This window comes from Cibotium barometz, chromosome 2 (genome assembly GCF_041138505.1).
Source record: "Cibotium barometz isolate CiBa-2024 chromosome 2, ASM4113850v1, whole genome shotgun sequence".
In the NCBI taxonomy this organism is placed as follows: domain Eukaryota; kingdom Viridiplantae; phylum Streptophyta; class Polypodiopsida; order Cyatheales; family Cibotiaceae; genus Cibotium; species Cibotium barometz.
This window is the reverse complement of record NC_141047.1, coordinates 37,463,554-37,476,586: the sequence shown is the minus strand read 5'-3', so window position 1 is coordinate 37,476,586 and position 13,033 is coordinate 37,463,554. Positions and strand designations below refer to the sequence as shown.

At 47.4% G+C, this 13,033-nt stretch overlaps 1 protein-coding gene across 1 annotated transcript in view; it reads right to left on the bottom strand.

Moving 5' to 3' along the window:
• The window catches only part of LOC147641020 (ferredoxin-dependent glutamate synthase, chloroplastic-like), an 88,047-nt gene extending 75,220 nt beyond the window's left edge, over positions 1-12,827 (bottom strand). The window contains exons 1-2 of the mRNA XM_086817370.1: positions 12,187-12,827; positions 11,638-11,950 (exon numbers count right to left, since the gene is read on the bottom strand). Coding sequence (XP_086673496.1) covers positions 11,638-11,950; positions 12,187-12,441 — 568 coding nt within the window. The 5' untranslated portion in view covers positions 12,442-12,827. The remainder of the gene's footprint in view (positions 1-11,637; positions 11,951-12,186) is intronic.
• Between the last annotated feature and the right edge of the window lie 206 nt (positions 12,828-13,033).

Here is a 13,033-nt window from a genome sequence, read left to right as displayed (position 1 = left end):
AAAGTCTTCACAGTGCTTCCCCTGGCCAAGTATACATCCAATACATGAAAGCCCCTTGATTTACAGGCACATTGAGTGCTTGTAAGGCATCAACACATTATCCACAGCATCAACTGCGACCCCCTCTTGCTCACACAACTGCCAAGATCTATCAAGAACCTAGGGCTTTGATACCATGTCAAAATACATAGCGGAGATGATGACAAAATCCGAAAACACGAGCAAGTGCAGAAAAAGACAGCAATGGAGAGAGAGGCGTGTAACTCTACTATATATACACAAGAAGAATCCCGAATACAAGACACAAAATGGCAATGGGTGTGGGGCCATTTTATATGGCCCCCAAGTAGCAATCGGCCTGCTCCAAAGGTAGCCGACAGGTACAAAATCTCCACGACCTACCACATAGACCAGTCCACCAGCTCTGTACTGCAGTCGGGTACAGTCAGCCACAAGATGTATGCGCCTGCTAGCTCAGGACTGCGCCCCCAAGCCACAAATAAATGGGAAAATATGGGAAAAATATGGGAAGTGAGAAAAAATGAGAAAAAACACCTACAAGGGCATGCACACCCACAACTGAGGCCCTGGTGTCTGGTAAAGACAGGAGATGACTTCTAACACCCCCTCTCAGCTCCTAGTTGTGAAACCAACCACAGGGAGCTGGAGTGCCACCTGAGCAACTCCTGAGATAGCGACTTTGTGAAGAGGTCCACCGTACTGTCCTCCATCGAACAGAACTCTAGCAAGATGTCATTAGCACACGAACAAAGTGCCTCTCGATGACCGTGGGTTCTTCCAGTGGGAGCCCAATCCTGCCAAGTAACCTCCGCAACATCACCACCTCACAAACAACACCACAAGCAGCCCAGTACTCTGCCTCTGTCGACGACAAGGCAATAGATGACTGCGTCTTACTACTCCCAAGTATCCATTGCGGAGAGTCCTCCAACCTCCTCCCTGCTTGAAGAAACTGAAACATGGGTGTCCATCACCTCCAAGTGCACAAAAGCCAGAGACTTCATGATTGCTACTGAGGAATCTTCACCCTTCTCGGTCTTTCGCTTGGGACACTGCCTCCAATAGTGGCCTTTCTCCCCACAATCATTACAGGTCCTCTCTGCCTCTAGTTTCTCGCGGTCAGCGTCGGACTTCTTCTCAAAAGACTTCTCCGGTGAAGCCTTCCCTTTGCCCTTGTTACGGCCTTTCAACCGTTGGCCAGTTAAGGCCTCCGAACCTCCGTCCTATGGAGGGTTCGAGAATCTTTCCTCCTGGTCCAAGATCATGGGCACAAGCTCCTCCCACGTGATGGTGCTGAGCCTGCCACTGGTAATCAAAGACGAGTAAAATGCTGAGTACTGAGAGGGCAAATGCGACAACAATGTTATGGCCATGTACTCCAATGATATCTCCTTCCCAGCCTGAAGAACTTCTTGCTAAAGAGCCTGCACCTTGTTAATATGCTCCCGCATCGTCGACGACTTTGCAAGGCTCATAACCCGCATCTGTACTTCCAAGGAAATCCTCTTCATGGGCGATACCCTATTGTAAAGAGAAGCCAAATGCTGCCATACACCTCTGGCCAGCGTCATATGCTTGATATGATTGATTACCTGCGCTGTGCAGTTGAGCAAGATAAATGAACGGACCCTAGCGTTGACACGGTCCCACAACTATGCATGTGCCTGTGCCTCCCGGTCCTTACGAATCGACGGTAACTCCCCTTCTTCTACCTCCGGCCGTGGAACCCCAAATCAGCAAGCTCGTCAGACTCCAGAACAGATTCCATCATAACCTTCCATATACCGTAGTTGTTCCCGTCCAACTGACAATCCACCGGGAACGTGGGGAGTGTCGGGATCTTCACATGTCTCTCAACCATCTCAAGCAGATCTGCCATTGCGGGGATGTAACTGAAAAGAGTGGGTGGGTGGGAACAAAGAAGAACTTACACCTACGACTGGCAGTCCAGCAAATCAGCACGCCGTCCTCTTGCTTCTCCTCTTCCCGAACAGTCCACCAATCAGCAACGCACCATTCCCCCTCTTGCTCACACAATTGCCAAGATCTATCAAGAACCTAGGGCTTTGATACCATGTCAAAATACGTAGCGGAGATGATGACAAAATCCGAAAACACGAGCAAGTGCAGAAAAAGACAGCAATCGAGAGAGAGGCGTGTAACTCTACTATATATACACAAGAAGAATCCCGAATACAAGACACAAAATGGCAATGGGTGTGGGGCCATTTTATATGGCCCCCAAGTAGCAATCGGCCTGCTCCAAAGGTAGCCGACAGGTACAAAATCTCCACGACCTGCCACATAGACCAGTCGGCCAGCTCTGTACTTCAGTCGGGTATAGTCGGCCACAAGATGTATGCGCCTGCCAGCTCAGGATTGCGCCCCCAAGCCACAAATAAATGGGAAAATATGGGAAAAATATGGGAAGTGAGGAAAAATGAGAAAAAACACATACAAGGGCAGGCACACCCACAACTGAGGCCCTGGTGTCTGGTAAAGACAGGAGATGACTTCTAACACCCCCTCTCAACTCCTAGTTGTGAAACCAACCACAGGGAGCTGGAGTGCCACCTGAGCAACTCCTGAGATAGCGACTTTGTGAAGAGGTCCACCGTACTGTCCTCCATCGAACAGAACACTAGCAAGATGTCATTAGCAACGATCTGTTCACGAACAAAGTGCCTCTAGATGACCGTGGGTTCTTCCAATGGGAGCCCAATCCTGCCAAGTAACCTCCGCAACCTCACCACCTCACAAACAACACCACAAGCAGCCCAATACTCTGCCTCTGTCGACGACAAGGCAATAGATGACTGCCTCTTACTGCTCTCGAGTATCCATTGCGGAGAGTCCTCCAACCTCCTCCCTGCCTGAAGAAACTGAAACATCGGTGTCCACCACCTCCAAGTGCACAAAAGCCAGAGACTTCATGATTGCTGCTGAGGAATCTTCACCCTTCTCGGTCTTCTGCTTGGGACACTTCCTTCAATAGTGGCCTTTCTCCCCACAATCATTACAGGTCCTCTCTGCCTCTAGTTTCTAGCGGTCAGCGTCGGACTTCTTCTCAAAAGACTTCTCCGGTGAAGCCTTCCCTTTGCCCTTGTTACGGCCTTTCGACCGTTGGCTAGTTAAGGCCTCCGAACCTCCGCCCTATGGAGGGTTCGAGAATCTTTCCTCCTGGTCCAAGATCATGGGCACAAGCTCCTCCCACGCGATGGTGCTGAGCCTGCCACTGGTAATCAAAGACTAGTAAAATGCTGAGTACTGAGAGGGCAAATGCGACAACAATGTTATGGCCATGTACTCTAATGATATCTCCTTCCCAGCCTGAAGAACTTCCTGCTAAAGAGCCTGCACCTTGTTAATATGCTCCCGCATCGTTGACGACTTTGGAAGGCTCATAACCCGCATCTGTACTTCCAAGAAAATCCTCTTGATGGGCGATACCCTGTTGTGAAAAGAAGCCAAATGCTGCCATATACCTCTGGCCAGCGTCATATGCTTGATATGATTGATTACCTGCGCTGTGCAGTCGAGGAAGATAAATGAACGGACTCTAGCGTTGACAAGATCCCACAACTATGCCTGTGCCTGTGCCTCCCGGTCCTTACGAATCGACAGTAACTCCCCTTCTTCTACCTCCGGCCGTGGAACCCCAAATCAACAAGCTTGTCAGACTCCAGAACAGATTCCATCATAACCTTCCATATACCGTAGTTGTTCCCGTCCAACTCACGGTCCACCGGGAACGTGGGGAGTGTCGAGATCTTCACATGTCTCTCAACCATCTCAAGCAGATCAGCCATTGCGGGGATGTAACTGAAAAGAGTGGGTGGGTGGGAACAAAGAAGAACTTACACCTGCAACTGGCTGTCCAGCAAATCAGCCCGCCGTCCTCTTGCTTCTCCTCTTCCCGAACAGTCCACCAATCAGCAACGCACCAGTCCCCCTCTTGCTCACACAACTGCCAAGATCTATCAAGAACCTAGGGCTTTGATACCATGTCAAAATACCTAGCGGAGATGACAAAATCCGAAAACACGAGCAAGTGCAGAAAAAGACAGCAATGGAGAGAGAGGCGTGTAACTCTACTATATATACACAAGAAGAATCCCGAATACAAGACACAAAATGGCAATGGGTGTGGGGCCATTTTATATGGCCCCCAAGTAGCAATCGGCCTGCTCCAAAGGTAGCCGACAGGTACAAAATCTCCACGACCTGCTACATAGACCAGTCGGCTAGCTCTGTACTGCAGTCGGGTATAGTCGGCCACAAGATGTATGCGCCTGCCAGCTCAGGACTACGCCCCCAAGCCACAAATAAATGGGAAAATATGGAAAAAATATGGGAAGTGAGGAAAAATGAGAAAAAACACCTACAAGGACAGGCACACCCACAACTGAGGCCCTGGTGTCTGGTAAAGACAGGAGATGACTTGTAACACCCCCTCTCAGCTCCTAGTTGTGAAACCAACCACAGGGAGCTGGAGTGCCACCTGAGCAACTCCTGAGATAGCGACTTTGTGAAGAGGTCCACCGTACTGTCCTCCATCGAACAGAACTCTAGCAAGATGTCATTATTAGCAACGATTTGTTCACGAACAAAGTGCCTCTAGATGACCGTGGGTTCTTCCAGTGGGAGCCCAATCCTGCCAAGTAACCTCCGCAACCTCACCACCTCACAAACAACACCACAAGCAACCCAGTACTCTGCCTCTGTCGACGACAAGGCAATAGATGACTGCCTCTTACTACTCCCGAGTATCCATTGCGGAGAGTCCTCCAACCTCCTCCCTGCCTGAAGAAACTGAAACATCGGTGTCCATCACCTCCAAGTGCACAAAAGCCAGAGACTTCATGATTGCTGTTGAGGAAACTTCACCCTTCTCGGTCTTCCGCTTGGGACACTACCTCCAAAAGTGGCCTTTCTCCCCACAATCATTACAGGTCCTCTCTGCCTCTAGTTTCTCGCGGTCAGCGTCGCACTTCTTCTCAGAAGACTTCTCCGGTGAAGCCTTCCCTTTGCCCTTGTTACGGCCTTTCGACCGTTGGCCACTTAAGGCCTCCGAACCTCCGCCCTATGGAGGGTTCGAGAATCTTTCCTCCTGGACCAAGATCATGGGCACAAGCTCCTCCCACGTGATGGTGCTGAGCCTGCCACCACTGACAATCAAAGACGAGTAAAATGCTGAGTACTGAGAGGGCAAATGCGACAACAATGTTATGGCCATGTACTCCAATGATATCTCCTTCCCAACCTGAAGAACTTCCTGCTAAAGAGCCTGCACCTTGTTAATATGCCCCCGCATCGTCGACGACTTTGCAAGGCTCATAACCCGCATATGTACTTCCAAGGAAATCCTCTTCATGGGCGATACCCTGTTGTAAAAAGAAGCCAAATGCTGCCATATACCTCTGGCCAGCGTCATATGCTTGATATGATTGATTACCTGCGGTGTGCAGTTGAGGAAGATAACTGAACGGACCCTAGCGTTGACACGATCCCACAACTATGCCTGTGCCTGTGCCTCCCGGTCCTTACGAATCGACGGTAACTCCCCTTCTTCTACCTCCGGCCGTGGAACCCCAAATCAGCAAGCTCGTCAGACTCCAGAACAGATTCCATCATAACCTTCCATATACCGTAGTTGTTCCCGTCCAACTGACGGTCCACCGGGAACATGGGGAGTGTCGGGATCTTCACATGTCTCTCAACCATCTCAAGCAGATCTGCCATTGCGGGGATGTAACTGAAAAGAGTGGGTGGGTGGAAACAAAGAAGAACTTACACCTGCAACTGGCTGTCCAGCAAATCAGCCCGCCATCCTCTTGCTTCTCTTCTTCCCGAACAGTCCACCAATTAGCAACGCACCAGTCCCCCTCTTGCTCACACAACTGCCAAGATCTATCAAGAACCTAGGGCTTTGATACCATGTCAAAATACGTAGCGGAGATGATGACAAAATCCGAAAACACGAGCAAGTGCAAAAAAAGACAGCAATGGAGAGAGAGGCGTGTTACTCTACAATATATACACAAGAAGAATCCCGAATACAAGACACAAAATGACAATGGGTGTGGGGCCTTTTTTATGGCCCCCAAGTAGCAATCGGTCTGCTCCAAAGGTAGCCGAAAGGTACAAAATCTCCACGACCTGCCACATAGACCAGTCGGCCAGCTTTGTACTACAGTCGGGTACAGTCGGCCACAAGATGTATGCGCCTGCCAGCTCAGGACTGCGCCCCCAAGCCACAAATAAATGGGAAAATATGGGGAGTGAGGAAAAATGAGAAAAAACACCTACAAGGGCAGGCACACCCACAACTAAGGCCCTGGTGTCTGGTAAAGACAGGAGATGACTTCTAACACCCCCTCTCAACTCCTAGTTGTGAAACCAACCACAGGGAGCTGGAGTGCCACCTGAGCAACTCTTGAGATAGCGACTTTGTGAAGAGGTCCACCGTACTGTCCTCCATCGAACAGAACTCTAGCAAGATGTCATTAGCAACGATCTGTTCACGAACAAAGTGCCTCTAGATGACCGTGGGTTCTTCCAGTGGGAGCCCAATCCTGCCAAGTAACCTCCGCAACCTCACCACCTCACAAACAACACCACAAGCAGCCCAGTACTCTGCCTCTGTCGACGACAAGGCAATAGATGACTGCCTCTTACTGCTCCCGAGTATCCATTGCGGAGAGTCCTCCAACCTCCTCCCTGCCTGAAGAAACTGAAACATCGGTGTCCATCACCTCCAAGTGCACAAAAGCCAGAGACTTCATGATTGCTGCTGAGGAATCTTCACCCTTCTCGGTCTTTCGCTTGGAACACTGCCTCCAATAGTGGCCTTTCTCCCCACAATCATTACAGGTCCTCTCTGCCTCTAGTTTCTCGGGGTCAACGTCGGACTTCTTCTCAGAAGACTTCTGTGGTGAAGCCTTTCCTTTGCCCTTGTTACGGCCTTTCGACCGTTGGCCAGTTAAGGCCTCCGAACCTCCGCCCTATGGAGGGTTCGAGAATCTTTCCTCCTGGTCCAAGATCATGGGCACAAGCTCCGCCCATGTGATGGTGCTGAGCCTGCCACCACTGGTAATCAAAGACGAGTAAAATGCTAAGTACTGAGAGGGCAAATGCGACCACAATGTTATGGCCATGTACTCCAATGATATCTCCTTCCCAACCTGAAGAACTTCCTGCTAAAGAGCTTGCACCTTGTTAATATGCTCCCGCATCGTCGACGACTTTGCAAGGCTCATAGCCCGCATCTGTACTTCCAAAGAAATCCTCTTCATGGGCGATACCCTGTTGTAAAGAGAAGCCAAATGCTGCCATATACCTCTGGCCAGCGTCATATGCTTGATATGATTGATTACCTGCGCTGTGCAGTTGAGGAAGATAAATGAACGGACCCTAGCGTTGACACAATTCCACAACTATGCCTGTGCCTGTGCCTCCCGGTCCTTACGAATTGACGATAACTCCCCTTCTTCTACCTCCGGCCGTGGAACCCCAAATCAGCAAGCTCGTCAGACTCCAGAACAGACTCCATCATAACCTTCCATATACCGTAGTTGTTCCCGTCCAACTGACGGTCCACCGGGAACGTGGGGAGTGTTAGGATCTTCACATGTCTCTCAACCATCTCAAGCAGATCTGCCATTGCGGGGATGTAACTGAAAAGAGGGGTGGGTGGGAACAAAGAAGAACTTACACCTGCAAACAACTGGCTGTCCAGCAAATCAACCCGCCGTGCTCTTGCTTCTCCTTTTCCCGAACAGTCCTCCAATCAACAACGCAACGGTCCCCCTCTTGCTCACACAACTCCCAAGATCTATCAAGAGCCTAGGGCTCTGATACCATGTCAGAATACCCAGCGGAGATGATGACAAAATCCGGAAACACGAGCAAGTGCAGAAAAAGACAGCAATGGAGAGAGAGGCGTGTAACTCTACTTTATATGCACAAGAAGAATCCTGAATACAAGACACAAAATGGCAAGGGGTGTGGGGCCATTTTATTTGTCCCCCAAGTAGCAATCGACCTGCTCCAAAGGCAACCGACAGGTACAAAATCTCCACGACCTGCCACATAGACCAATCGGCCAACAAACACGAGTCAGCCAGCTCTGTACTGCAATCGGGTATAGTCGGCGAGAAGATGTATGCGCCTGCCAGCTCATGACTGCCCCCCCAAGCCACAGATAAATGGGAAAATATAGGAAAAATATGGGGAGTGAGGAAAAATGAGAAAAAACACCTACAAGGGCAGGCACACCCACAACAAAGGCCCTAGTATCTGGTAAAGACAGGAGATGACTTCTAACAGTATTCAAATCCTCAAGGAATGTAACCATGAAGTACAACAGCTGGTCAACACTTGGACAAAAATCATAAGTTTCGCATGTCCGCTAAAGTGATGAAAAGATATGCCATCATAAGGCCAGAAGAATCTAAACTTACAAATAATTTTAATGGAAAGAGGAGAATCACTAAAAACAAACAAAGCAAAATAGGAAAGATTACCATCGAACACACATAGGAAAAAATAATACTAATATAATAAAGATAATCTGCAAAACTATACATGTGTATAACTAGCAAGTTGAAAAAGAAGAAAATATGAGAGAGAAAGAAAGAAAGAAAGAAAGATATATTAAGCATCTACTAAAGCACCAATGGGCCTATGAGACCAAAGTGGTACAATAATGTCCATGGCATATCTCATCATGGAATGGAAAATAAAACAAAATGAAAACATAAATATAGCTATCTCACTGAGGTGATACAAAACTGTCCATGGAAACTCGTCATGGAAAACTAACATAAAAAACATGGGAGTAACATCAGCTCCGAGTAGATGGTATACCACTCTCCAAAATGTCAAGCATGGGGTTGACGAGTATGGCCGAGAGGTCTCCCTCAGCTATGTCATGTGGAAAGGTAGCTCGATGGCGGTGGAGCATGTCCTGGATCTCGAGTTGATGAGGTGATCGTGGCCGACAGGGGGATCGAGGGCATCGGGCACGCTGGAGTGCAGAGGCTCGGTCCGAGGTAACTCCTCTCGAGCGAGGTAGGTCCAGAGCAGCTCGTGGAGGGTCCGAGAGAGAGAGAGAGAGAGAGAGAGAGAGAGAGAGAGAGAGAGGGAGGAGGAGGAACAACCACCACCACTACATAGTGTCTAGGAGTTTTAGAAACAATGGAAACAAAAAGGGCAGGAAACGGAGTTTCAAAGTTTCGGCCCCTTTAAGAAATAGAAGAAATAGAGTTTCTCATTTCAATATTAAAAACACATAAACATACATACATACTTACTTGAGACATAGATATACACACATTTTACATAGAATCCTGCATTAATGGTACATTCATGACTTCATACATATCAACTGAAAACTCTTGGTGGAAAGTCGAGACATGGTCATGCTTTTCTTTAAAAGTTGATAAAAACAAATTTCAAAAGCATAATGCATTGATTCAGTATACATTATAGTATGCAGTATACTATATTACGCATACTAATGTGTAATATAGTATAATGTGTGACAAATTACAATTTCCAAACCCTAGGGCCTAGGCCTTTTGATCTAAACAATGAAATAAACATTTAACAAGTCATTTCCGTGCGCGTGATCGAGGTCTTGAAGGGTTTCGACTCGTTTTTTTGTTCAGCCCATGATTGCAAACCGAAACGGAGTTTCAAAAACGAGCCCTTCAGAGTTTCGTGGCAACTATGCACCACTACCACCACCAAGAGAGGGGGGGGTGTGGGGACTTTTTAAATAATGATAATAATAATAATAGATTAATTGATAGATGAAGAGAAATAATGTATGAATATTTTCAAAATAAAAACTAAGTAAAAGAAAAGTTTTGAGATACGTAGCTGATGGGGTATTCACACCCTCAAAGAATATAACTATGAAGTACAGCAGCTCACCATCACTTGGACGAAAATCATAAGATATGCATGTCCGCTAAAGTGACAAAAAAAATCACCATCACAAGGCCACATTCTCCTTGCTTGACATATAGACGATCTGAAAATAGAACTGAGAAAAAGGATGCCACTAGCAAAGCTGTCGAGTCGATGAGCCCTCATAAGACTATCTACAAATACCATGGTAATTGGTGATCTACGCAGACCGAAACTCCACACCTATCTAGGAGTGCCGCCAATTGTGTTCAACTCCTTGTCATAAGTGTTGTGGCGTAGCTCCGCTCGCTTCACAAACTTCAAAGCTTCTCAAAGGTTTCCTCCACGAGCATCGCAGAAAGCCATTGAGGGTTCGTCCAAATCAAACGTCAAAGCACCAGAACCGACAACATTCACCTTAAGCTTCTCAAAACAAGTTTGCTCACTTGGTCCCCATGAAAACACTCGAACCTCCTTGATGCATCGCTCCACTTAGCACGCAATAGAACATTGTGAGTCCAAGAAACCCACACACTTTAATAAGCCCTTGTTCACAAATGTTAAGTGCATGGGCAGTCACAAGTCACACACTTAATTTGACCATGCTAAACTCATCAAAACTTGATAAACAACTAGATCTTATCTAGACCTACATGCTAACAAAAATGGCCCACAAAACGTGTAGCAACTGTAACGAGTCTATTACACTAGTCAACTTAAAAAGCTATTACAACAAACCATAAATCTCTAAACCTAGGTATACTCCAAAAATAATATCCCATACAAAGGCTCACACCTTGCACAAAGTTGAACTATCCTACCTTACAGAAGTCTGATCTCTAAATATGGCCTGCTAATGTCCAAAAGGCACTATAGGACAAGAAGTGCATGTGAGAGCTTGTGAAAGCTCTACATTTGGATGAGCAAAACCGCCTCATATTTATAGGGCCCCTTTTATAAGGAAAAGCCCTGGTTGAGCAATTAAAAATATTATCGCGTTTGACACTAATTGATGGCTTTTGTGACTCAGTTCTAACACATCCGTCAGACTCCTTAAAAGACCATTGAGAAATATAAGCCATTCAAAAGTTGATGGCAATCATTGCATGGAAGCTCCGCCCTCTATCTAAACTTCGAAGAGCCTATTCGTAAGCCCTAGTTGACTTGGAGCAAGTAGATTCACCATGACCATCTCCACCAAGAGGTCAAGCTTCTTCGAAAGCTCTGGAGTCTCCATAGCCCCTAGGAAGCTTTCTAAGGAGCCTCTCACCTAGAAGGGTCCTTGAAATAGAATCCAAACTCCAGAGCTGAATTTGAAAGGAGAATATGCCTTCATCCATCTCTTAGAGCGACACCAGATGTCTGCAGAGTGAAAGAGAGGGCTAATAATATCATTGAGAACTACTCCCCAGCATCAAATCACAGCAGCAAACAAAACTGCTACAACCAGAGTGAGACAACGCTGGGTTTGGCAGACTTGAAATCTCAGAGATACTGAAAAGTACAAGCTTACCCTGAAGCAATAAGGTTTTAATCATTCCTGGCACCTCAGGCATGAGTGAACTTAGCTACCTCACACTTAGCACATCTTAAGGCAGTACAACATGTAAACATAGGTAAGAAGTGCAACCATCAAACATACGAAGTATAAAGAATGTATATGTTGCAGTAAATGAAGAAATTGAATTGCCCACTCGTTACCTTCCTTTGCTGCAGCAGCTAGAGATTTGTCCTTTGGCAAAAAAATCATCCCTACACCTGTCTTAGCTTTGTCTAAAGAGGAAATCCCTTGATCAGTCGCCCACTTTTGAAGAAGGTTCCATGGAATTTTCGTCATTACCCCCGCGCCATCCCCAGAATCATTATCAGCACTGCAGCCACCTCTATGTTCCATGCAACCAAGTGCGGTGAGCGCATCTTGAACAATATTGTGAGATGACTCATTCTTTAAACTCGCAATGAAGCCAACACCACATGCATCTCTCTCTGCCAAGAGATCATCTAGCTTCACAACCTGAAAGCATTACCCAGAAATATAAACACGACACAAGTCCCTCACCCTAATGATCACATATCTCCACAATCATGCATCAGGTCACACATCAGCAAAACTGATGTGTTGGATTGAAACACAGGAAGTATCGATAAGGAAAGGGTTTGAGTTTGCAATTCATGGGTCATGTACGTCAATGAAAAGATACAGGGTTTGCAATTACATAGTTACCCATCATAGAGCATTCACAAACTTACCTCAGAGACGGTATGGCCAAGGCGTGCTTGCGAGCTGAGAGAAGAGCAGACTCCCTTCCAGTTTTTGATGCTGCGGACTCGCTTCTCAGAATACACTACTCTGAATCGATCCTGCAGGCGGAGACCAGTGAATGTAGGGAGACCCTGCAGCCGATCAAGCTTCGCGGAACAGGGGCCAGGCAAAGATACGTTTAGGGTTAGGCCATCACGATGAGTGTTCAGGACGCGATAAGGCGAAAACTGTGAGAGCGCCATTGAAGCAGAGACAGGAACTCCTGCTGCTGGGGCGATGGCGATAAAAATGAAGAAGAAAAAGAAGCAGAAGAAGAAGAAGAAGAAGAAGAGGCCGTGACGTTGCTTATGAACAGGCGAGGGTAAGAGTGAGGCTGAAGAGGATAAGGGTACACAGAGCTGGTGATGGAGCTCGCAGCTTGCGATTGTGCAAAGCTAAGAGACGACGAGAGGGTCCCGTGGTGCTACTCTCTCGCTCCTCCCTCGCTGGCTGTCTGGGCTCTTCACTACTTCTCTTTCCCACAACCTGGTGCGGCTCACTCAAACGTGTGGTCACGAGCTTGATGGCCCGCTACAAAAGGTTGTGTGCGCCTCCCCAAGTCCAGCATCGCTCACGGCAACATGGGGTCAACTACTTGGCCAGCTTACTTGGCCAGCTTTGTACAATTCACACCGGGTGTGGGTGGTCCACTGGTGCTGTTCATGACTTCAGGTGGAATTGGGCGGTTACATCTCCTAATGTCTCAACCCACCAAGACAATGTAAGTTCACAGCCCACAATACCTTTTGCATCATTTGGTTCTCTGTTGAACAGGGTATGCACCTCCTTTGTTTT